Consider the following 23,899-nt stretch of genomic DNA (forward strand, 5'->3'; position numbering starts at 1 on the left):
GAAGGCCATGCCAGGGTCCTGCTGCATCGTGGAGGAGGCGGTACGGAAGGCCATGCCAGGGTCCTGCTGCATTGTAGAGGAGGCGGTGCGGAAGGCCATGCCAGGGTCCTGCTGCATCGTGGAGAAGGCGGTACGGAAGGCCATGCCAGGGTCCTGCTGCATCGTGGAGGAGGCGGTACGGAAGGCCATGCCAGGGTCCTGCTGCATCGTGGAGGAGGCGGTACGGAAGGCCATGCCAGGGTCCTGCTGCATCGTGGTGTCAGTGAAGGAGGTCCAAGCAGGAGCAGCGGATGTCATGGTGGTGGCGGTGGGATGTCCAACTGCACTCGGCATGGTGGTGGTACTGTAGTGATGTCCGGCTGTGGAAGGAATTGAGGTGGCCGTGCAGTGGGATGCAGCAGAGGTCGACATCAAGCGTGACAGTGAAGGCACAGGTGGATATGCCCCCACTGTTTGCTGGAAATACCGACTCTGCTGCATAGCCTGCACGTAAGCAGCATTGCAGGCCTGCATGACACTCAGCTGGAGATCAGGAGTAAGGTGTTCCGACATGCCCTGCTCAATTTGATTAAAAAAAATGATGTGCTGGCCTCTGGAGATCGTCTTTCACTTGATCAAGGCTTTTGCTGACCTCCTGGATACATGCATTTAAGAGGTTATGCGAAGCATCCATTCGGTCACCCAAAGCCTTGATTGCATCGTGTAAAACCGAGCTCAAGTGCAAAAACTCGGGCATGAGTGACCTGTCCGAAGCCCTCTGCCGCTGCCGGGATGAGCCCCAAAAAAAGGGGGCAGTGGAAGAGGACTGCGAAAGGGGAAGACCTGATGGACCAGCTCCCTGGTCTCCAGTTAGTGTGGAAGGACCACTTGCTGCTGCGCTGCTGGATGGCTGGGATGGGTCCGTGGCTGTCGGATGAAGGACCGCTCCAGAACCTGGGCCGACAGTTGTACTGTATGTGCTGTGAAAAAAGGAAAAATAAAATTAATATCAAAAATTTACCAGACCCAAAATGCTGTGGAATTTAAAAATACAGATTATGGCAATACAATACAACCTAATGCACGTGATAAATACTTACGTTCTCTGGGCAAGGATCGGTCTTAAGAATGACAGTACTCGATGGTATTTGTAGCATCTGATCCTTGCTCCTGAACCACTGGGAACACGGCTCTCTTGACGCAGGTCCTTGTTGAAGCGGTCCTTCATCGAACGCCAACGTGTTTTGACTTTGGATACTGTTAAAAAAAAAATTGTGGTCAGAAAAAGGACTTTTGGCCGTGCTCACACAACTGTATGTGATGAGAGAAACTCATGAGAGTTTCTTTCATCACACACAGTCGAGTGAGCACGACCAATGTCTCTGCTGCTTCACACTGCAGTGCAATACTTACCAAATGCAGCTCGGACCCGTGTCGGGGCGTTGTCCCAGCCATCCCACATCGCTTGGGCCACCTCATTCCATAACCGCCGGATCGTGATGTTGTTCGAGTGCAGTGGATCCCGGGTGTCCCACAACGAGACTCGCTCCTGGACCAGGGTGATAAGGAGGTCATTTTCGATTAGGTCATCCTCCCGTTGTGAAACCTAAAAATTAAAGAAAGTCATTAAAGTTTTCTCAATTTACATAAGGAAAAGAAAGAAAAAAGATGCTGAGAAATGGCATGAATAGGAAAGTCAACATACAAAAGGATTCCAGAAGAAAAAAGTAAAAAAATACGAGTGGAAAGAAAGGAAGATTCCAGAATAATACACTGAGGACAGTCAGCCTTGTATACGTACCCGCTGCCATTTTTCCACCGGACCTTGACTCCGCTGCTCCTGCCCTGTCTCAGCCATAGTAGAAGAGCTCTAAAAAACAGAAAAAAACAAATTGTCACATGTGTCGATGTGACAGTGAATACTTACCAATCTGACGAGGCAAGTACTCACCTCACTGAGGACATGCTCCACTTCCGACTGTCCTGGCCGAAACTCCTCACCAGATGAAGAATCCGAAGAAGACATTCTGATGCATGTAGAAAGAAATGGCAGAAATTAGGACATGTAGAGACAGAAAATAGAAAATGAAGGCATTGGCTAGGATATACCGTATTTTCTGGTGTATAAGACGACTGGGCGTATAAGACGACCCCCAACTTTTCCATATAAAATATGGAATTTGGGATATGCCCGCTGTATAAGACGGGGGTCATCTTATACGCCCAGTCATCTTATACAGCGTGTGGTTCCCAGGGTCTGAAGGAGAGGAGACTCTCCTTCAGGCCCTGGGATCCATATTCATGTTAAAAATAAAGAATAAAAATAAAAAACATGTATATACTCACCCTTCCGAGAAGCCTGGCTCTCACTGGTGTAAGCGTCTGCCTCCGTTCCTAAGAATTGCAGCAGAAGGACCTTCGATGATGTCACGGTCAGGTGACTGGCCTGTGATTGGTCCGTGACCGCTCATGTGACCAGTCACCTGACCGTGACGTCATCGAAGGTCCTTCTGCTGCAATTCTTAGGAACGGAGGGAGACGCTTACACCGGTGAGAGCCAGGCTTCTCAGAGGGGTGAGTATATACATGTTTTTTATTTTTATTCTTTATTTTTAACATGAATATGGATCCCAGGGCCTGAAGGAGAGTCTCCTCTCCTTCAGACCCTGGGAACATCCAGGATCGCTCCCTGCACACGCTGTACCCGGCGTATAAGACGACCCCCGACTTTTGGGACAATTTTTAGGGGTTAAAAAGTCGTCTTATACGCCGGAAAATACGGTACTCACATTGTTCAGGGTCTTGTTTTCCTCCAAGATGTAGCCTGTCTGTGTCTCATCTGCTTCAGAGTCTGGCGAGAAGTGACCTGCAACTGTCCACACCCTCCCTTTTATCACCTTGATGGTGGGGGGTGGCTTATCAGTGTCAAGACATGTTTTTCTCAATTGAAACGCATGCGTTCAAAAACACAACTAAACGCATGTGCAAAAAAACGCATGCGTTTACATAGACAGCAATGCGTTTTTTTGTCGCAATCCTTGCACAATCGACCGCATGCGTTTCCTGGCGGCAAATAGACGCCTCCAGAAATTACTACATGTTGCATTTCCACGCCAAGCCGCAAACGATGAGACGACGCCTGCGTCGTCAAACGCGGCAAAACGCAAACAAAAAAAACGCATGCGTTTTTAATGTTAAATATAGGAAAACACGACGCATGCGTTTATATGCGGTACAAACGCTGTGGCAACAAACGCAAATGTAAAACCAGCCTAAGAAGGGTGGATAGTGACTTTTAAGATTGCTACTTCCAATATGTGGCACTAGAGTTCAAGTCCTCTTTCTCTCTGAAGAGACAATTTGCATATATAATTTCCCAGGGGAGCATTGCACGGCTTAAATGTCTCCTCACCTTGACATGTCAGGTTTGACATGTGACTCTCCGCAAGGAGAAATGTCACCCCTTAGATACAAAAAGCATAAAACAATTATTTTTGAGAAAGGAGAGGTTAACCTTGAAACATTGCATTTTGCAATTACCAAAAAGAGAAAGGCGACTAAGCATATTTCTGGATAAACGTTAGGGATGGGATCTCTCAAACATACGGTACATTTTGGGTTAAAAATCTGATATTAAAGTTGTTTTTTTTCTTTTCCCAAACAGCTCACAATTATATACAATAATAAAAAAAATCAAAATAGTGTCCACCAACATATCAATCTATAAGAGGGGCCTCAGATAGCCAGAAGCAATTACCTCATAATAGTAAGTAGGTGTTCATGAAACATATGACATCAAAAAAGGATAAAAAATTATAAAAAAAACACCACTTAAGAAATAATAAAAAACATTGCATCGGGGCGTTCTGAGGCATCACAGGCAGAGGCTTACGGCAACATGAGTAAGATCAATTTATGAATTACTGCTCCATTTGTTTTGTTTTTCTGACCTGGTGGAGCCTTTACTGTGATCATTTAACTGTGTTGCAGCCTGAATTTTGGTCTGTTCTACTACATGTATGGACTTGATTCTCTATTTTTTCTATACCTCATACTAGAGTTAAGCGATTTACTTTTTTCGGATCGAGTTGGGTTTCGAAAAACCCGACTTTGTCAAAAGTCGGGTCGGGTGAAATAGGCCGATTATTGTGAAAAGTCGGGGGCCGACTGAAACACGAAACCCAATGCAAGTCAATGGGGAATCAAAGTCGGCAGTGAGCGGAGGACAGGAAAACACCTACAGTGCCCATTTTAATGCCAAAAAACATCAATTCTTATTACTTAAGCTTGTCAATCTTAATTTACTTTATAATAATAGTTAGGCATTGAAAACTGGGGGTCATTTGGCTAAAGTTGTGGGAGGGTAGGGCTGGCTCAAGATTTTCGTGGGCCCAGGAAACGTGGAATACGTCACGGCGGTGAAGCAGGGAGAGGTAAGTATTTCAACTTTGCAAGTGCTGCGATCCTGAGCAAGCAGGGGGGCCCACTCGTTGGCACTGGCACAGGGCCCCTCATAGTACGGCGGTGTGTTTGACGGTGGGTGGCGCCTCCCACTGGCAGAGACACTTTTGCGTACTATGAGGGGCCCTGTGCCAGTGACGTCACCAACGAGTATGCCCCCCCACCTGATGAAGGAACCTGCACTTTCATCTGCACCCTCCTCTTTGTCCCCGTGTAAGGTGGTATAGTATGCGGGAAGGGGAACCTGACTTTCAGCAGGGTCAGATTCTGGCTGTGTAGAATGCAAGGGGAATGTAGTGGTCTGGGTCAATGTACCAGCAGACTCATCTAGCAGTGGCTGGGCAATGGGCAGGATGAGGAGGAAACACAGATATAGGCCCAAATAATAAAGTAGGCTAAATGCAGTTCAAATGTGGTAACAGGACTAAACAGGCGGCATTGCTTTGTTCAGTGGAGGAAAACTGTAATGAGTGGCAGACACAGTTAGTAGACCCAAATAATAAAGTGGGCTAAATGTCTGCCAAAAAATTGTTCATAAACAGGTGGCATAGCTAGGTACAGGGGTGGGCTCCTCTGCTGAGTAGCAGACAGTGGTAGTAGGCACAAAGTATTAACTGGTCTAAATGGAGGCCAGGGCCCCTGTATATTTTAACTATCATCTATCATTTCAACAAGTTTGTATTGGCAGTGCCATTGAAGGATTTAACAGCACAGACTACACAGTGGTGGAGCAGGGAGAGGTAAGTATTGCAAGTGGTAGAGCACTTTTCGAGCTGGGGGGGAACACTCTCTCGTGGGCGGCGGTACTGGCACAAGGGCCCCTCATATTACGACGGTGTGTCTGACGTTGGTTGTGCACCACCACCATCAGTACCAGCTGGCAACCACCGCCCACAGGGTCTTCCACGAGACTTCCTCATTTTTTGGAAAATCTAACCAAATAACAACCATTATATGGTACTGTAAAACAAGGTAGAAGGTGTATATAAACTTGTTGAGAATTTAAATCTGCCTTTTTTTTGGGAGACTAAACCAAAACTCAGGCCCTGTGCATAAAACAACACAATGTAAGTGGCAGAAAGTGGCTGGCTGATATACGACAAACTAACAGCACTGAAGTATATCCACTTTGTGAGAATTTGAATCTCACTTTTTTTTTTTTGGAGACCGAACCAAAACTCAGGCCCAGTGTATAAAACAACACAATGAAAGTGGCAGAAAGTGGCTAGAAGATATATGAAAAAAAATACAAGGACTGTAGTACAATTTCAATCTCCCTACAATGATCTCAAGACAAGTATGGCAGTGTTATAAACTTAGTGCTAAGTGCAAAGGAGATCAGTATCATGGGTCAGAAAAGAGGCTGAGAGACAACAGGTTAAGAGTTCAAGAATATTTATGATGGTATGCAGGTAAACAGCTATGACACAGTAGGTTAGTAGCAGACAGAGCTGGATAAGCAGTAAGCACGTGTACAGACCATGGAAGTCCAAGTATGTCAGGTCCAGAGACCTGGAGACCAGGCCAGGCCTCCTAGCAGAGAACAGTCCAGCAGCAGAGACGAGTGCAGAGCAGATCCAGGGAAACAAGTCTTATGATGAAGAGACGTAGATCCGGAGACAGACGGGGTATCCCAAGGTAACGAAGAAACCAGCAAGATAGCAGTTCTTCCAGCTTGATCACAAGTCCAGGAACAAGATACTCAAGCAATGAGTAATATACAGAGCTCCCTTATATACACCACCGACAGGAACAGAATAAGTCCGAACTGAGGGCAACAGCAGACAGGAACAGATGTACAGTCCAAATCCTTACATTACTCCCTTCTTAAAAGACGTCCTCTGGATGATCTTAAGTCTGGCTTATTGGGGTATCTGCTGTGTCTGATCAGATGGGGAGCATGGATGTTCTCCAGAGGTTCCCAGGAATTTTCTTCAACTGAGTATCCCTGCCATTTCACCAGATACTGAAGACGCCTCCTATGAATCCGTGAATCCAAGATTTTCTCCATGACTAATTCCTCCTGCCCGTCAATGAGGACTGGATCAGGAGGAGCAGAGGTGCGTCTGAAAAAAGAATTAGGCACTGCTGGTTTAAGCAGGGAAACATGAAAAACAGGATGAATTTTTAAAGAGTTAGGCAACTTGACTCGACAGGCTACAGGATTCACAATACCGCTGATCTTATATGGGCCAACATATTTTTGCCCCAGCTTGGAAGTCGGAATTCTGAGTTTTAAGTTTTTTGTTGAGAGCCAGACCATGTCTCCTACCTTGTATGTTGGTGCTGGCTTACGGAATCTGTCTGCTGCTTTCTTGAATCTTTCTTGTGCTGAAACTAAGGTGTTTTTTAGAACGTCCAAATTTTGCTGTAAAGATGCAATGCGGTCAGCAACTGCAGGCACAGACATGTCTATAGGGAGTCGAGGGAGAATACTGGGATGATATCCCTTGTTAGCAAAGAACGGAGATAATTTGGTGGAAGCATTCTGAGAGTTGTTATACCTGAACTCGGCCAACGGAAGTAGACTCACTCAATCGTCTTGTAGATGACACAGCAGATACTGCTCCAAGGTTTGATTGGTCCGCTCTGTTTGGCCGTTAGACTGTGGATGAAAGGCAGATGATAATTTTACAGAGCAGCACAGAAGCTTTGCCAGAACCGTGAGGTGAATTGAACTCCACGATTAGATATTACTTCATCTGGAGCTCCGTGTAAACGAAAAACATTTTGCACAACAAGATCTGCTGTTTGCTTAGCTGTTGGGACACCAGCACAGGGAATAAAAAGAGCAGCTTTAGTCAACCGGTCAACTACTACAAGAATCGTGGTTTTTCCCTGTGACAAAGGCAACTCCACAATAAAATCCATTGAAATAGACCCCAGGGACGAGATGGAACAGGCAGAGGTTGCAACAGTCCTGTAGGTGAAGAATGAGGGACTTTTGACCTGGCACATACCTCACACGATGACACGTACCGAAGAACATCTTTCCGAAAAGTCGGCCACCAGAAAAAACGAGACAGAAATTCCTGAGTCTTCTGAACTCCCCTATGACCGGCAAACTTAGAGTCATGCATTAATTTCAACACACTCAGTTTTACTGTTTCTGGGATATACAGACGCTGTCCTTGAAACCAAAGTCCATTCTTGAAAGTCAGATTTACCTGAGTGGGTGGTTGACTCAAAAGCGAATCCGCAGCATAAGCTTCCTTAATCTCAGTTAGAAGATCCTGATTATGCAAGACGCTTACAAAGTTTTTCTCAGAAAGAATGGTCCTTGAAGACGAAGCCTAAGTTGCTTCATCTGAATGAATCCTGGATAGTGCATCAGCCTTCTTATTACGAGAGCCCGGCCTATAGGAAATGACAAAATCAAATAGATTAAAAAAAAGATTCCATCGAGCCTGTCTAGGTTTCAGACATCTTGCCGACCTCATGAATTCGAGATTCCGATGATCCGTGAGTATAACAATCTGTTGGGATGCTCCTTGTAACAGATGTCTCCATTCCTTAAATGCGGTTATGATGGCTAACAGTTCCTTGTTGCCAACGTCGTAATTCCTTTCTGCGGGTGACAATTTTTGCGAGAGAAAGGCACACGGATGCAAGAGATCTTTCTCACCTGTTCTTTGCGAGAGTATGGCCCCTACAGCACAGTCCGAGGCATCCACTTCCACTATGAAAGCTTTGTCTGGATCAGGGTGGACAAGAATGGGAGTTGTCGTAAATTTAGATTTCAACGTAGAAAATGCTGTTTGAGCTTGGGGAGACCAGACAAATGGCGTCTTCTTCTGGGTTAACTGAGTGATGGGTGCAACAATCGCTGAAATTTTTTAATAAAGCGTCTGTAAAAATTGGCGAATCCGATGAATTGCTGTACTTCCTTCACTGACTTGGGAGTTGGCCACTCCTGAATGGCTTGTGTCTTACTTGCGTCCATGCTGAGACCCTGGGGAGAAATAACATATCCCAAGAATTGAATTTCTGTTTTGTGAAACTCACATTTCTCCAGTTTGATGTATAAATGATTCTGCCGTAGATGATCCAAAACCATTTTCACGTGTCGCTGATGGTCCTCGATATTGCTGGAAAAAATCTAAATGTCATCCAAATAAATCACAAGAAAAATATCGAGTATATCCCTGAAAACATCATTCGCCAAGTGCGGGAATGTAGCCGATGCGTTACGGAGAATTAATGGGAGTGGATAAGAGTTCCTGATTGTGACTTTGTTGAGCTCCCGGTAGTCAATGCATGGTCGGAGTGAGCCATCTTTTTTTTTGACAAAGAAGATTGGAGCACCTGCTGGGGAGGAAGATGGTCGTATAAACCCCTTAGCTAGGTTTTCATCTATGTACTCCTTGAGAGCTTTTAATTCTGGCCCAGACAATGGATAAATACTCCCGAAAGGAATCGCGGCACCAGGCAATAATTCCACGGGGCAGTCATATGGCCGATGTGGCGGTAATTTATCCGCCTTTTTTTTTGTCACACACATCACTAAAGTCCCGATACTCTACCGGCAATGTCGAGTCGACCGTGACTGCTGTCTTCACTGGAGCCAGCTCTCCGGACAACGCTGATTCATTTGGAAACTGTAATTCCTTCATTGTCCAATTGATAGTCGGATTTCGCAGCCGCAAGCAGGGCAAACCTAAAATAATTGGAAAATTAGGAGAAGAAATCAACATAAAGGACATATTTTCAGAATGATCCGCGCCCATACGGATCTTTAATGGGACTGTTTCGAGTTTCACAGGCCCAGATATTAGTGGAGACCCGTCCACGGTCTCCATAAACACCGGAGAGTCTCTTTTTCGTGAGCGTATGCCATGTTTTTCAGCAAAGGAGATGTCCATGAGATTGCTGCAAGCTCCAGAGTCTATCATGGTGGAGCAGGTGATCCAGCAGGAACACACTCAAATTTTGATGGAAACGCAGCAGAGCGAATCCCTCCTCGCCGTGGTAGAACTTACGGAAAGTAAGGCTATGTCCACAGGTGATGATGTTACCGATGAATCATCAGGAAAATTAAAGTTTTCAGCAGATATTTCCTGTCTGTGTGGAAGAGAACATCTGAAAAGTCAAGTCCAGTTACCCCAGCTGCAGACTTGCGATTTTTCCCAGGGCACTCTGAAATATAGTGACCCGATTTACCACAGTAAAAACATAGATTCTCCTTGAAACGATATTCCTGACGTGCATCGATGGGTTTCCTCCGTACTGCGTCAACCTGCATAGGTTCCAGCTCTGTCTGAGATAAAGTCTTAGGGCTCATTTCCACATGCGAGGCACACGTCCGTATCTCGCATGTGGAAACCAAGCTGTGGAGCCGGCACTCCAGAGCGGAGCGTGCGGCCGCATAGGAACACATGGAGCTGCACACTCCGCTCCAAAGTGCCGGCACCAGAGCTTGGTTTCCACATGCGAGATACGGACGTGTGCCTTGCATGTGGAAATGAGCCCTTAGTCAGCGCCTCCTTGGTGGGGGATGGAAAAGGCATAAAGTTATTACGATTAGCATCGGCCCATTTTTCTTGACGACGTTCGGTGAGACTAATATCAATCCGAATACAATGATGTATAAAGTCAGCCAAGTTAGTAGGCGATTCACCTCGAGCTAGTTCATCTTTGATGGAAGCAGATAAACCTCTCCTGAACACTGCATATTTCGCTGAATCGCACCATGTAGTATCCAGCACCCATTTCCGAAACTCCATTGCGTATTCCACAACAGGACGCTTCCCTTGACGTAGTGTCAGTAGTGCGGTTTCAGCTGTGATACTCCGATTAGGGTCATCAAACATTTGACACATTGCTGCAGTAAAGTCTTTCAGGGAATTCAAGCACACATCATTAGTCTCAATCAGAGAATTAGCCCAGGCTAACGCTTTGTTTGTTAGCAACATAATTATAGTCAACACTTTATCCCGATCAGTTGCAAACTGGGCCGCACGTGCGGAGAAATACAGCTGACATTGATTCAAAAACCCCCGAAATTTCTCTCTTTCACCACCAAACCTGAATGGTGGGAGTTTAGGAAAAGCCGGACCAGGAACTGGGATTGGAGCAGATACCATGGTTGCAGCTGTAGTCTCCACATTTGAAGGTCGAGACGCTAAGGCCTGAATAGACATATCGGCCACATTCGCATTATGATTAGTTTGCGATTCTAATGTCTCCAGTTTTGTTTTTATAGCCTGCAGCTCCCCATGAAGTCCAGAGACAAAATAACAAAGTTTTTTCATTCACACCTCCATAGAATCTGACCCAGAGATCTCCATTTTTTGGGGCTTGAGTATTCTGTTATAAACTTAGGGTACTGTCACACATTGGCACTTTGATCGCTACGACGGTATGATCCGTGACATTCCAGCGATATCCATACGATATCGCTGTGTCTGACACGCAGCAGCGATCAGGGATCCTGCTGAGAATCGTACGTCGTAGCAGATCGTTTGGAACTTTCTTTCGTCGCTGGATCTCCCGCTGTCATCGCTGGATCATTGTGTGTGACAGCGATCCAGCGATGCGTTCGCTTGTAACCAGGGTAAACATCGGGTTACTAAGCGCAGGGCCGCGCTTAGTAACCCGATGTTTACCGTGGTTACCAGCGTAAACGTAAACAAAACAAACAGTACATACTCACATTCCGGTGTCTGTCCCCCGGCGTTCTGCTTCTCTGCACTGTGAGCGCCGGCCAGCCGGAAAGCGAGCACAGCGGTGACGTCACCGCTGTGCTTTCCGGCTGGCAGACACAGTGCAGAGAAGCACAGTGCCGGGGGACAGACACCGGAATGTAAGTATGTACTGTTTGTTTTTTTTACGTTTACGCTGGTAACCCCGGTAAACATCGGGTTACTAAGCGTGGCCCTGCGCTTAGAAACCCGATGTTTACCCTGGTTACCCGGGGACTTCGGCATTGTTGGTCGCTGGAGAGCTGACTGTGTGACAGCTCCCCAGCGACCACACAACCACTTACCAACGATCACGGCCAGGTCGTATCGCTGGTCGTGATTGTTGGTAAATCGTTTAGTGTGACAGTACCCTTAGTGCTAAGTGCAGTGGAGATCAGTATCATGGGTCAGAAAAGAGGACGAGAGACAACAGGTTAAGAGTTCAAGAATATTTATGATGGTATGCAGGTAAACAGCTATGACACAGCAGGTTAGTAGCAGACAGAGCTGGATAAGCAGTAAGCACGTGTACAGACCGTGGAAGTCCAAGTATGTCAGGTCCAGAGACCTGGAGACCAGGCCAGGCCTCCTAGCAGGGAACAGTCCAGCAGCAGAGACGAGTGCAGAGCAGATCCAGGGAAACAAGTCTTACGATGAAGACACGTAGATCCGGAGACAGACGGGGTATCCCAAGGTAACGAAGAAACCAGCAAGATAGCAGTTCTTCCAGCTTGATCACAAGTCCAGGAACAAGATACTCAAGCAATGAGTAATATACAGAGCTCCCTTATATACACCACAGACAGGAACAGAGAAAGTCTGACAGGAAGCAAGATGGCCCCCATGAGGCCAGTGACTCCATCTTAGGTAAGGGCAAAAGTAATAGAACTGAGGGCAACAGCAGACAGGAACAGATGTACAGTCCAAATCCTTACAGGCAGCAATAAAAAGGACTGCTGCACACAAAAGTGTGGACAAATAAACAAGATAACTGTGCAGAAAGGAAGAACAGGATTTTTGCTTTTAAAAAAGCAGTTGGTTTGCACAGCAGCGTGCAAACAGCAATGCAGCTATCAGGGAGCCTAATAAGCTACAGAGCTGATGCACAAAAATATAGCCTCCACTGTCCCTGTAAAATAAAGGTGGTGTTGGACAGTGGAAATCGCTACAGCACAAGCAGTTTGGGGGTTAATCTTCCCTCCCTAACTATATCCCTTCTTCTGATGAAGCTGCAGCAACCTCTCCCTATGCTAAGATCGGCAGAAGTAAGATGGCGGTCGGCATGCACGCCCCTTTATAGCCCCTGTGACGCCGCAGAAAGCAAGCCAATCACTGTCATGCCCTTCTCTAAGATGGTGGGGACCGAGACCTATGTCATCACGCTACCCACACTCTGCGTCCTCCTTCATTGGCTGAAAAATGGCGTTGAAAGCGTTATATGAAATGCGACTTTTGCACGCAGATTGTCGACCTCATGGCCGATCCCACACTAGGATCGGGTCGGGTCTCATGAAACCCGACTTTGCCGAAAGTCGGCGATTTTTGAATTTGTCCGATCCGTTTCGCTCAACCCTACCTCATACATGTCTCGTGCTACAGACGGTTCATGTTATCTTTATATTTATATTTTGATATTTCTGATAAAGATTGATTTTTTTTATTAATTATTTCTTAAGTGGTGATTTTAATATTTTATCCTTTTTTGATGTTATAATAAAAGAATAACTCACCTTGCAATCTCCCCACCCCATTAGTACCGTATATACTCGAGTATAAGCCGAGATTTTCAGCCCAAATTTTTGGGCTGAAAGTGCCCCTCTCGGCTTATACTTGAGTCATGATCGGTGGTGGGGTCGGCGGGTGAGGACTGTCATATACTCACCTAGTTCCGGCGTTCCTGTCGCTCCTCCTGCCCGTCCCACGGGTGCCGCAGCCTCTTCCCCTGAGCGGTCACGTGGGACCGCTCATTAGAGAAATGAATAGGCTGCTCCACCTCCCATAGGGGCGGAGCCGCCTATTCATTTCTCTAATGAAGCGGTGCCGGTGACCGCTGATAGAGGAAGAGGCTGCGACACCGAAGAACAGCTGTCCGGGGGAAGGAGCGGGACGCCGGGAGCAGGTAAGTATTACATATTCACCTGTCCTCGTTCCACACGCCGGGTGCCGCTCCATCTTCCCGGCGTCTCTCCGCTCTGACTGTGCAGGTCAGAGGGCGCGATGACGCATATAGTGTGCGCGCCGCCCTCTGCCTGATCAGTCAGTGCAGAGAGACGCCGGGACGGGACGCTGAGGAGCTGCAAGCAAGAGAGGTGAGTATGTGTTTTTTTTTTTATTGCAGCAGCAGCAATGGCACAGATTTATGTGGAGCATCTATGGGGCAACGGTGCAGAGCACTATATGGCACAGCTATGGGGCAACGGTGCAGAGCACTATATGGCACAGCTATGGGGCAACGGTGCAAAGCACTATATGGCACAGCTATGGGGCAACGGTGCAGAGCACTATATGGCACAGCTATGGGGCAATGGTGCAGAGCACTATATGGCACAGCTATGGGGCAACGGTGCAGAGCATTATATGGCACAGCTATGGGGCAACGGTGCAGAGCACTATATGGCACAGCTATGGGGCAACGGTGCAGAGCACTATATGGCACAGCTATGGGGCAACGATGCAGAGCATTATATATATGGCACAGCTATGGGGCAACGGTGCAGAGCACTATATGGCACAGCTATGGGGCAACGGTGCAGAGCATTATATATATGGCACAGCTATGGGGCAACGGTGCATAGCATTATATATATGGCACAGCTATGGGGCAACGGTGCAGAGCATTATATATATGGCACAGCTATCTATGGGGCAACGGTGCAGAGCACTATATGGCACAGCTATGGGGCAACGGTGCAGAGCATTATATATATGGCACAGCTATGGGGCAACGGTGCAAAGCACTATATATATGGCACAGCTATGGGGCAACGGTGAAGAGCACTATATGGCACAGCTATGGGGCAACGGTGCAGAGCATTATATATATGGCACAGCTATGGGGCAACGGTGCAGAGCATTATATATATGGCACAGCTATGGGGCAACGGTGCAGAGCATTATATATATGGCACAGCTATGGGGCAACGGTGCAGAACATTATATACACTCACCGGCCACTTTATTAGGTACACCATGCTAGTAACGGGTTGGACCCCCTTTTGCCTTCAGAACTGCCTCAATTCTTCGTGGCATAGATTCAACAAGGTGCTGGAAGCATTCCTCAGAGATTTTGGTCCATATTGACATGATGGCATCACACAGTTGCCGCAGATTTGTCGGCTGCACATCCCAAAGATGCTCCATACAAGGCAGGATGGATCCATGCTTTCATGTTGTTTACGCCAAATTCTGACCCTACCATCCGAATGTCGCAGCAGAAATCGAGACTCATCAGACCAAGCAACGTTTTTCCAATCTTCTACTGTCCAATTTCGATGAGCTTGTACAAATTGTAGCCTCAGTTTCCTGTTCTTAGCTGAAAGGAGTGGTACCCGGTGTGGTCTTCTGCTGCTGTAGCCCATCTGCCTCAAAGTTCGACGCACTGTGCATTCAGAGATGCTCTTAGGCCTACCTTGGTTGTAACGGGTGGCGATTTGAGTCACTGTTGCCTTTCTATCAGCTTGAACCAGTCTGCCCATTCTCCTCTGACCTCTGGCATCAACAAGGCATTTCCGCCCACAGAACTGCCGCTCACTGGATTTTTTTTCTTTTTCGGACCATTCTCTGTAAACCCTAGAGATGGTTGTGCGTGAAAATCCCAGTAGATCAGCAGTTTCTGAAATACTCAGACCAGCCCTTCTGGCACCAACAACCATGCCACATTCAAAGGCACTCAAATCACCTTTCTTCCCCATACTGATGCTCGGTTTGAACTGCAGGAGATTGTCTTGACCATGTCTACATGCCTAAATGCACTGAGTTGCCGCCATGTGATTGGCTGATTAGAAATTAAGTGTTAACAAGAAGTTGGACAGGTGTACCTAATAAAGTGGCCGGTGAGTGTATATGGCACAGCTATCTATGGGGCAACGGTGCAGAGCATTGTATATATGGCACAGCTTTATGTGGAGCATCTATGGGGCCATAATGAACGGTGCAGAGCATTATATGTGGCACAGCTTTATGTGGAGCATCTATGGGGCCATAATGAACGGTATGGAGTATCTATTTTTAATTTTGAAATTCACCGGTACCTGCTGCATTTTCCACCCTAGGCTTATACTCGAGTCAATAAGTTTTCCCAGTTTTTTGTGGCAAAATTAGGGGGGTCGGCTTATACTCGGGTCGGCTTATACTCGAGTATATACGGTAATAACCATAAAAATGAAAACAAAATAAGAAAGCACATATCTTTACATTCAAATGGCAGATATCAAAAACAAACAAAAAAAAGCGTAATATTCAGGGGGGCAATGAAAATGAAATAAGAGCAAAAACTTACAATTTTAGATGCAGTGACAGGTGCTATTTAAATGATAACTCCACAAGACAATGTTCTAGGCACATAAATGATGTCTATAAATTATCTTACCTTTGGAGAAAGGAATAGAAACAATAACCCCGCAGGAAGTTCCAACCCACAGGCGCTCACCGAATGCGGACAGAGCAGAGACTTGTGCCATTGACATTAAATAGCTAGAACCTGCAAAAAAGTATTTTACATTTTTACTTTAGTCCTGAATAGCACGTTCACTAGATGGAGGACAGTAAGAATCAATTACTGCAAACACTGCAGGCAATTGAAGGGATAATATAGGAGTTACATTATCTAGGCTTCAATATCTCTTCATTTTCAAGATATCGACCTGATATGCAGGTTCCCGCAGGCTGTACACTTCTATAGACAATAATAACAAGCAAGATGTATCAAGTCAAGACACTTCAAAGCAATCTCTAGTAAAGAATATATATAAATAGCCAAGAGAATCCTTTATAAAGTAAACTAAAACATAACCTTTAATGCTACTATTGTAAAAACATTTTATGGACAATAAACGTGATAAAGTGCAAACAGTGCATACCAGTGCTCAGTAAAAAAATGGTTTTGTCTCACCAAATTGATTGTTGGTTCCTGGCAGGAGCCTATTGATGCTTGAAGGGGGAGGGGGAAAGAAAGTAATCACTGTACTACCCCAGTCGTGCCCCTGTATTGCTCCTGCCCTGACAAGGGCAGTACCCAAGTCAGGCTAAATACTTGTACCCACCACACAAAAGGATTAGACTTCCCTACGCGTTTCCTCTCACATCAGTGAGACTCATCAGGGGAAATATAAAATTGTGGGATATTATATTCAAAAGAAGCGCCCCTCCATCGGGAGGTGACTGCTATGTGTCCGATGCATCCGGTTTTCGGCATAGACTAGACATAGACTAGACTACCATTTAGTCTATGCCGAAAACCGGATGCATCGGACACATAGCAGTCACCTCCCGATGGAGGGGCGCTTCTTTTGAATATAATATCCCACAATTTTATATTTCCCCTGATGAGTCTCACTGATGTGAGAGGAAACACGTAGGGAAGTCTAATCCTTTTGTGTGGTGGGTACAAGTATTTAGCCTGACTTGGGTACTGCCCTTGTCAGGGCAGGAGCAATACAGGGGCACGACTGGGGTAGTACAGTGATTACTTTCTTTCCCCCTCCCCCTTCAAGAATCAATAGGCTCCTGCCAGGAACCAACAATCAATTTGGTGAGACAAAACCATTTTTTTACTGAGCACTGGTATGCACTGTTTGCACTTTATCACGTTTATTGTCCATAAAATGTTTTTACAATAGTAGCATTAACCCCTTCCCGACATCGGACGTACTATACCGTCCGATGTCGGGTCCCCTGCTTTGATGTGCGCTCCGGCGGTGAGCGCACATCAAAGTCGCGACATGTCAGCTGTTTTTTACAGCTGACATGTGCGCGCAATAGCGGCGGGTGAAATCGCGATCACCCGCCGCTATTAACTAGTTAAATGCCGCTGTCAAACGCAGACAGCGGCATTTAACTACCGCATCCGGCCGGGCGGCCGGAAATGAGCGCATCGCCGACCCCCGTCACATGATCGGGGGTCGGCGATGAGTCAGGAAGGTAACCATAGAGGTCCTTGAGACCTCTATGGTTACTGATCGCCGGTGGCTGTGAGCGCCCCCCTGTGGTCGGCACTCACAGAACACCTGCATTTTAGCTACATAACAGCGATCTGATGATCGCTGTTATGTAGCAGAGCCGATCGGGCTGTGCCTGCTTCTAGCCTCCCATGGAGGCTATAGAAGCATGGCAAAAGTTAAAAAAAAAGTTAAAAAAAATGTGAAAAAAATAAAAAAAATATAAAAGTTTAAATCACCCCCCTTTCGCCCTAATCAAAATAAATCAATAAAAAAAATATCAAATCTACACATATTTGGTATCGCCGCGTTCAGAATCACCCGATCTATCAATAAAAAAAAAGCATTAACCTGATCGCAAAACGGCGTAACGAGAAAAAAAATCGAAACGCCAGAATTACGTTTTTTTGGTCGCCGCGACATTGCATTAAAATGCAATAACGGGCGATCAAAAGAACGTATCTGCACCAAAATGCTATTATTAAAAACGCCAGCTCAGCACGCAAAAAATAAGCCCTCACCCGACCCCAGATCACGAAAAATGGAGACGCTACGGGTATCGGAAAATGGCGCAATTTTATTTTATTTTTTTTTGCAAAGTTTGGAATTTTTTTTCACCACTTAGATAAAACATAACCTAGACATGTGAGGTGTCTATGAACTCGTACTGACCTGGAGAATCATAATGGCAGGTCAGTTTTATCATTTAGTGAACCTAGCAAGAAAAACAAACAAAAAACAAGTGTGGGATTGCACTTTTTTTGCAATTTCACCGCACTTGGAATTTTTTTCCCGTTTTCTAGTACATTCCATGGTAAAACCAATGGTGTCATTCAAAAGTACAACTCGTCCCGCAAAAAATAAGCCCTCACATGGCCAAATTGACGGAAAAATAAAAAAGTTATGGCTCTGGGAAGGAGGGGAGTGAAAAACGAAAATGGAAAAACGAAAAATCCCACGGTCATGAAGGGGTTAAAGGTTATGTTTTAGTTTACTTTATAAAGGATTCTCTTGGCTATTTATATACACTTCTATAGACCTAAATTCTCACAGCTAACAGTTTATGCAACATCAGATATTTATTTCACATCTGTGAAGGGGGGAACTTATATCCTCTGTAGCCCTCAATCCAAGGAAAAAATTAAGCCCCCAATATAGGGGAATACAAAATGGAGAGGTAGAATACCAAAGCATAATTCTGACACAGTCAAATACAGTGTTACATGTGTACACAACAACCTCCATATGGTTCCTTCTGTATGTTGCCTCCTTAGCTATGGAATAGCGCCAACGAAGTATAAATCCGCACAGCGGGGAGGCCCACTCAGTGCACAGGTATTGCGTGAACTGATACTGCAGGCATATATACAGCAGTAAGTGCTCTGTGAGCCGGGGAGCCACTCCAAAGAAAATAGCGACAATAGATACATAAAAATTGAAATAAACGGATGGCACTCACCGGTTAAAAAAACTTCTTTATTCCAATACTTTAAAACATCAGCCTCGGGAAGATGGGAGCAGGAGTGGAACGGACGACAGCGCCACTGCAGAGCGAAACGGCTGTCGTCCATTCCACTCCTGCTCCCATCCTCCCGACGCCGATGTTTTAAAGTATTGGAATAAAGAAGTTTTTTAACCGGTGAGTGCCATCCGTTTCTTTCAATTTTTGTTAACTATGGAATACCTTATGGATTGAAAATTGTTACAGGAAACTACTAACACTAATGTTAAAAGGTTTGTGAGCGGGAGAAGAACCTTGGTCCACAAAAGAGATCTAGTCGAAACCTCAAGAACAGAGACTACTCACTGATATCACATTGAAGAAAATGTAAAAAATTCAACAGATAATTATCAGCTTTATTAAATGACACCGCACTATCAATGTGACTCTAGCTTATAATTTCTGTGATGGGGTATACTATATAGTGTGGATATGTCATAAATGTGTGTAGACTATAGACATATGGATGAATGACCTCGGGGAGATCAAAACATCCAACACCGCGGAGACAACATCACGTGTTGATCTCCCCGAGGTCATTCATCCATATGTTTATAGTCTTTTCACTAGGCTAGGCACTGCTCCTAATAGTCAGTTTCCTACTCCACACTGATGAGGGGCAAATACCCTGAAACAGCTGTCTGTGGATGGATACCATGTTTTGGCATAGGTGGTTTTCTGTTGTGAATTCTATTTTTGGGCTCCCTCTAGTGGTCACAAGCGGTACTGTGTAGTGTTGTCTTTCTGCAGGTTGGCTGCATCAGCTGGTTCGTTATCCTTGGTTGGTTTCCTATTTAGCTCACCTGGAGACTCAGTTCCTTGCCTGCTATCAATGTATTCAGTGCTCTTCAGATTCCTTGTGTCTACCTTGCTCCCAGTCTCTCCAAGACAAGCTAAGTTTTTGTTTGATCATTTTTTGATTATCAGTGTTCATTATGTTTTTAGTCCAGCTCGCTAAAATGTGATTTCCTCGCTTGCTGGTTGCTCTAGGGGACTGAGTTTCTCCCCCCACACCGTGAGTTGGTGTGGGGGTTCTTGAAATCTCAGTGTGGATATTTTGTAAGGGTTTTTTACTGACCGCATAGATTCCCTTTTCTATTTTCTGCTATCTAGTATTAGTGGGCCTCATTTGCTGAATCTGCTTTCACCCCTGTGTATGTGCCTTCCTCTTATCTCACCGTTATTATCTGTTGGGGGCTTCTATATCTTTGGGGATTATTTCTCTGGAGGCAAGAGAGGTCTTTCTTTCTCTCTAGGGGTAGTTAGTTCCTCAGGCTGGCTCGAGACGTGTAGGATTTTTAGGCACGTTCACCGGCTACTTCTAGTGTGTTTGGATAGGTTCAGATTTGCTGTCAGTCCAATTTGCCACCTCCCTAGAGCTTGTCCTATGTTTGTTACTTAGCTGGAGTAATTTGTGATCCTCAACCACTAAGGATCATAACAGTATAGCAGGCAAAAAAGTGTTTAATGCATCGCAGAAGTGGGATAAAAAAGAAGACCTGAGTACTTTTTTTTTTTTCCTCCCGCTTTTCCTTTGCTGCAGTCTGTTTAGCTTCTTTCATCCCCTTGAACTCTGGGTGGTTTTGAGCTCAGCTGCAGACATGAATGTTCAGACTCTGACTTCTAGTGTGGATCATCTTACTGCACGGGTGCAAAGTATTCAGGATTTTGTTATTCATAGCCCTATGTCAGAACCAAAGATACCCATTCCTGAGTTGTTTTCTGGAGATAGATCTAGGTTTCTAAATTTTAAGAATAATTGTAAGTTATTTCTATCTCTGAGACCTCGTTCCTCTGGTGATTCCGCTCAGCAAGTTAAAATTGTTATCTCCTTGTTGCGTGGCGACCCTCAAGATTGGGCTTTCTCTCTGGCGCCAGGAGATCCTGCATTGCTTAATGTAGATGCATTTTTTCTGGCTCTTGGACTGATTTATGAGGAGCCTAATCTTGAGAATCAGGCAGAAAAAGCGTTGCTGGCTATCTCTCAGGGTCAGGATGAAGCAGAGGTGTATTGTCAAAAATTTCGGAAATGGTCGGTGCCTACTCAATGGAATGAGTGTGCCCTGGCTGCAAATTTCAGAGAAGGTCTTTCTGAGGCCGTTAAGAATGTTATGGTGGGGTTTCCCACCCCTGCAAGTCTGAGTGATTCTATGGCTTTAGCCATTCAGGTTGATCGGCGTTTGCGGGAGCGCAAATCTGCTCATCCTTTGGCGGTATTTTCTGAACAGAGACCTGAGTCTATGCAATGTGACCGAACTCTGACCAGAATTGAGCGACAAAGTCATAGACGTCAAAATGGGTTGTGCTTTTACTGTGGTGATTCTACTCATGTTATCTCAGCATGCTCTAAACGCTTAAAAAAAATCGCTAAACCTGTCACCATTGGTACTATACAGCCTAAGTTTATTTTGTCTGTTACTTTGATTTGTTCTTTATCGTCCTACCCGGTTATGGCTTTTGTGGATTCGGGTGCTGCCCTGAATCTGATGGATCTGTCGTTTGCCAGGCGCTGTGGTTTTGTCCTGGAGCCTTTGGAATTTCCTATTCCTCTGAGGGGAATTGATGCTACGCCATTGGCTGAGAATAAGCCTCAGTATTGGACGCAAATGACCATGTGCATGACTCCCGTACATCAGGAGGTGATTCGCTTTCTTGTTCTGCATAATTTACATGATGTTGTCGTTTTGGGTCTGCCATGGCTGCAAGCTCATAATCCAGTTTTAGATTGGAAAGCTATGTCTGTGTCAAGTTGGGGTTGTCAGGGAATTCATGGCGATACTCCGTTGGTGTCTATTGCTTCTTCCACTCCTTCTGAGGTCCCTGAGTTTTTGTCTGACTACCAGGATGTATTTGATGAGCCCAGGTCCTGTGCCCTGCCTCCTCATAGGGATTGTGACTGTGCTATAAATTTAATTCCTGGTAGTAAATTCCCTAATGGACGACTTTTTAATTTGTCTATACCAGAGCATGCCGCAATGCGGAGTTATATAAAGGAGTCTTTGGAGAAGGGACATATTCGCCCATCCTCTTCCCCTCTTGGTGCAGGATTTTTTTTTGTGGCCAAAAAGGACGGTTCTTTGAGACCTTGTATAAATTATCGTCTTCTGAATAAAATCACAGTCAAATTTCAGTATCCTTTGCCACTATTGTCTGATTTGTTTGCTCGGATTAAGGGTGCCAGTTGGTTCACCAAGATAGATCTTCATGGTGCGTATAACCTTGTGCGCATTAAGCAGGGAGATGAATGGAAAACAGCATTTAATATGCCAGAAGGCCATTTTGAGTACTTAGTGATGCCTTTTGGACTCTCTAATGCTCCTTCTGTGTTTCAGTCCTTCATGCATGACATCTTCCGAGAATATCTGGATAAATTTATGATTGTTTATCTGGATGACATTTTGGTCTTTTCTGATGATTGGGAGTCTCATGTGAAGCAGGTCAGGATGGTGTTTCAGGTCCTGCGTGCTAATGCTTTATTTGTGAAGGGCTCAAAATGCCTCTTCGGAGTACAGAAGGTCTCCTTTTTGGGTTTTATTTTTTCTCCTTCTACTGTGGAGATGGACCCAGTCAAGGTCCAGGCTATTCATGACTGGACTCAGCCCACGTCTGTTAAGAGTCTTCAGAAGTTCTTGGGTTTTGCTAATTTTTACCGTCGTTTCATCGCTAATTTTTCTAGTGTGGTTAAACCTTTGACGGATTTGACCAAGAAGGGTTCTGATGTGACTAATTGGTCTCCTGCGGCCGTGGAGGCCTTTCGGGAGCTGAAGCACCGGTTTTCTTCAGCTCCAGTCTTATGTCAGCCAGATGTCTCTCTCCCCTTCCAGGTCGAGGTTGATGCTTCTGAGATTGGAGCAGGGGCTGTTTTGTCGCAGAGAAGCTCTGATGGCTCTGTGATGAAGCCATGTGCTTTCTTTTCAAGAAAGTTTTCGCCTGACGAGCAGAATTATGATGTTGGTAATCGGGAATTGTTGGCTATGAAGTGGGCATTTGAGGAGTGGCGACATTGGCTCGAAGGAGCTAAGCATCGTTTGGTGGTCTTGACTGACCACAAAAATCTGATTTACCTTGAATCTGCCAAGCGCCTGAATCCTAGACAGGCTCGTTGGTCATTGTTTTTCTCCCGTTTCAACTTCGTGGTCTCATACCTGCCTGGTTCGAAGAACGTGAAAGCTGATGCACTTTCTAGGAGTTTTGTGCCTGACTCTCCGGGAGTTTCTGAGCCGGCTGGTATTCTCAGAGAGGGAGTTATTTTGTCTGCCATTTCCCCAGATTTGCGACGAGTGCTGCAGAAATTTCAGGCGGATAGACCTGACCGATGTCCACCAGAGAGACTGTTTGTCCCGGATAGATGGACCAGCAGAGTTATTTCCGAGGTTCATTCTTCGGTGTTGGCGGGTCATCCTGGGATTTTTGGTACCAGAGATTTGGTGGCTAGGTCCTTCTGGTGGCCTTCCTTGTCGCGGGATGTGCGTTCCTTTGTGCAGTCTTGTGGGATTTGTGCTCGGGCTAAGCCTTGCTGTTCTCGTGCCAGCGGTTTGCTTTTGCCTTTGCCTGTTCCGAAAAGGCCTTGGACGCACATTTCCATGGATTTTATTTTGGATCTTTCAGTATCTCAGAAAAAGTCTGTCATCTGGGTGGTGTGTGATCGTTTTTCCAAGATGGTCCATTTGGTGCCCTTGCCTAAGTTGCCTTCTTCCTCCGATTTGGTTCCTCTATTTTTTCAGAATGTGGTTCGCTTGCACGGCATTCCTGAAAATATTGTGTCTGATAGAGGATCCCAGTTTATGTCCAGGTTTTGGCGGACTTTTTGTGCTAAGATGGGTATTGATTTGTCTTTTTCGTCGGCCTTCCATCCTCAGACTAATGGCCAAACCGAGCGAACTAATCAGACGTTGGAAACTTATTTGAGATGTTTTGTTTCTGCTGATCAGGATGATTGGGTGACTTTTTTGCCATTGGCCGAGTTTGCCCTTAATAATCGGGCTAGTTCTGCTACTTTGGTTTCGCCTTTTTTCTGCAATTCTGGTTTCCATCCTCATTTTTCCTCGGGTCAGGTTGAGCCTTCTGACTGTTCTGGGGTGGATTCTGTGGTGGATAGGTTGCAGCAGATTTGGAACCATGTG

The 23,899-nt window shown here is 45.5% G+C and overlaps 2 protein-coding genes across 6 annotated transcripts in view; both read right to left on the bottom strand.

Annotated features, from left to right (window-relative positions):
* Positions 1-23,899, bottom strand: part of LOC143764762 (C-Jun-amino-terminal kinase-interacting protein 4-like) — a 951,487-nt gene that overhangs the window by 39,717 nt on the left and 887,871 nt on the right. For all 5 annotated transcript variants that reach the window (XM_077250696.1, XM_077250698.1, XM_077250699.1 and 2 more), the window contains one exon: positions 15,709-15,819. In XM_077250696.1, coding sequence (XP_077106811.1) covers positions 15,709-15,819 — 111 coding nt within the window. The remainder of the gene's footprint in view (positions 1-15,708; positions 15,820-23,899) is intronic.
* On the bottom strand, positions 1,345-2,376 carry LOC143768925 (uncharacterized). Its single transcript, XM_077257533.1, has 4 exons — positions 2,326-2,376; positions 1,931-2,006; positions 1,781-1,849; positions 1,345-1,585 (listed from the first exon to the last, which is right to left on the bottom strand). The coding sequence occupies exons 2-4, from the start codon at positions 2,003-2,005 to the stop codon at positions 1,370-1,372; spliced, it is 360 nt and encodes a 119-aa protein (XP_077113648.1). The 5' UTR covers position 2,006; positions 2,326-2,376; the 3' UTR covers positions 1,345-1,369.

This window comes from Ranitomeya variabilis, chromosome 4 (assembly GCF_051348905.1).
Source record: "Ranitomeya variabilis isolate aRanVar5 chromosome 4, aRanVar5.hap1, whole genome shotgun sequence".
NCBI classification, from domain to species: Eukaryota; Metazoa; Chordata; class Amphibia; order Anura; family Dendrobatidae; genus Ranitomeya; species Ranitomeya variabilis.

Excerpts from the sequence above, each read along its gene's own strand:
- LOC143768925 (XM_077257533.1), bottom strand. The coding sequence starts at position 2,005 with ATGTCTTCTTCGGATTCTTCATCTGGTGAGGAGTTTCGGCCAGGACAG. Across the intron at positions 1,850-1,930 it reads TGGAGCATGTCCTCAGTGAG|AGCTCTTCTACTATGGCTGA; the intron begins GTGAGTACTTGC and ends TCTGTTTTTTAG. Across the intron at positions 1,586-1,780 it reads CGGTGGAAAAATGGCAGCGG|GTTTCACAACGGGAGGATGA; the intron begins GTACGTATACAA and ends TTTAATTTTTAG.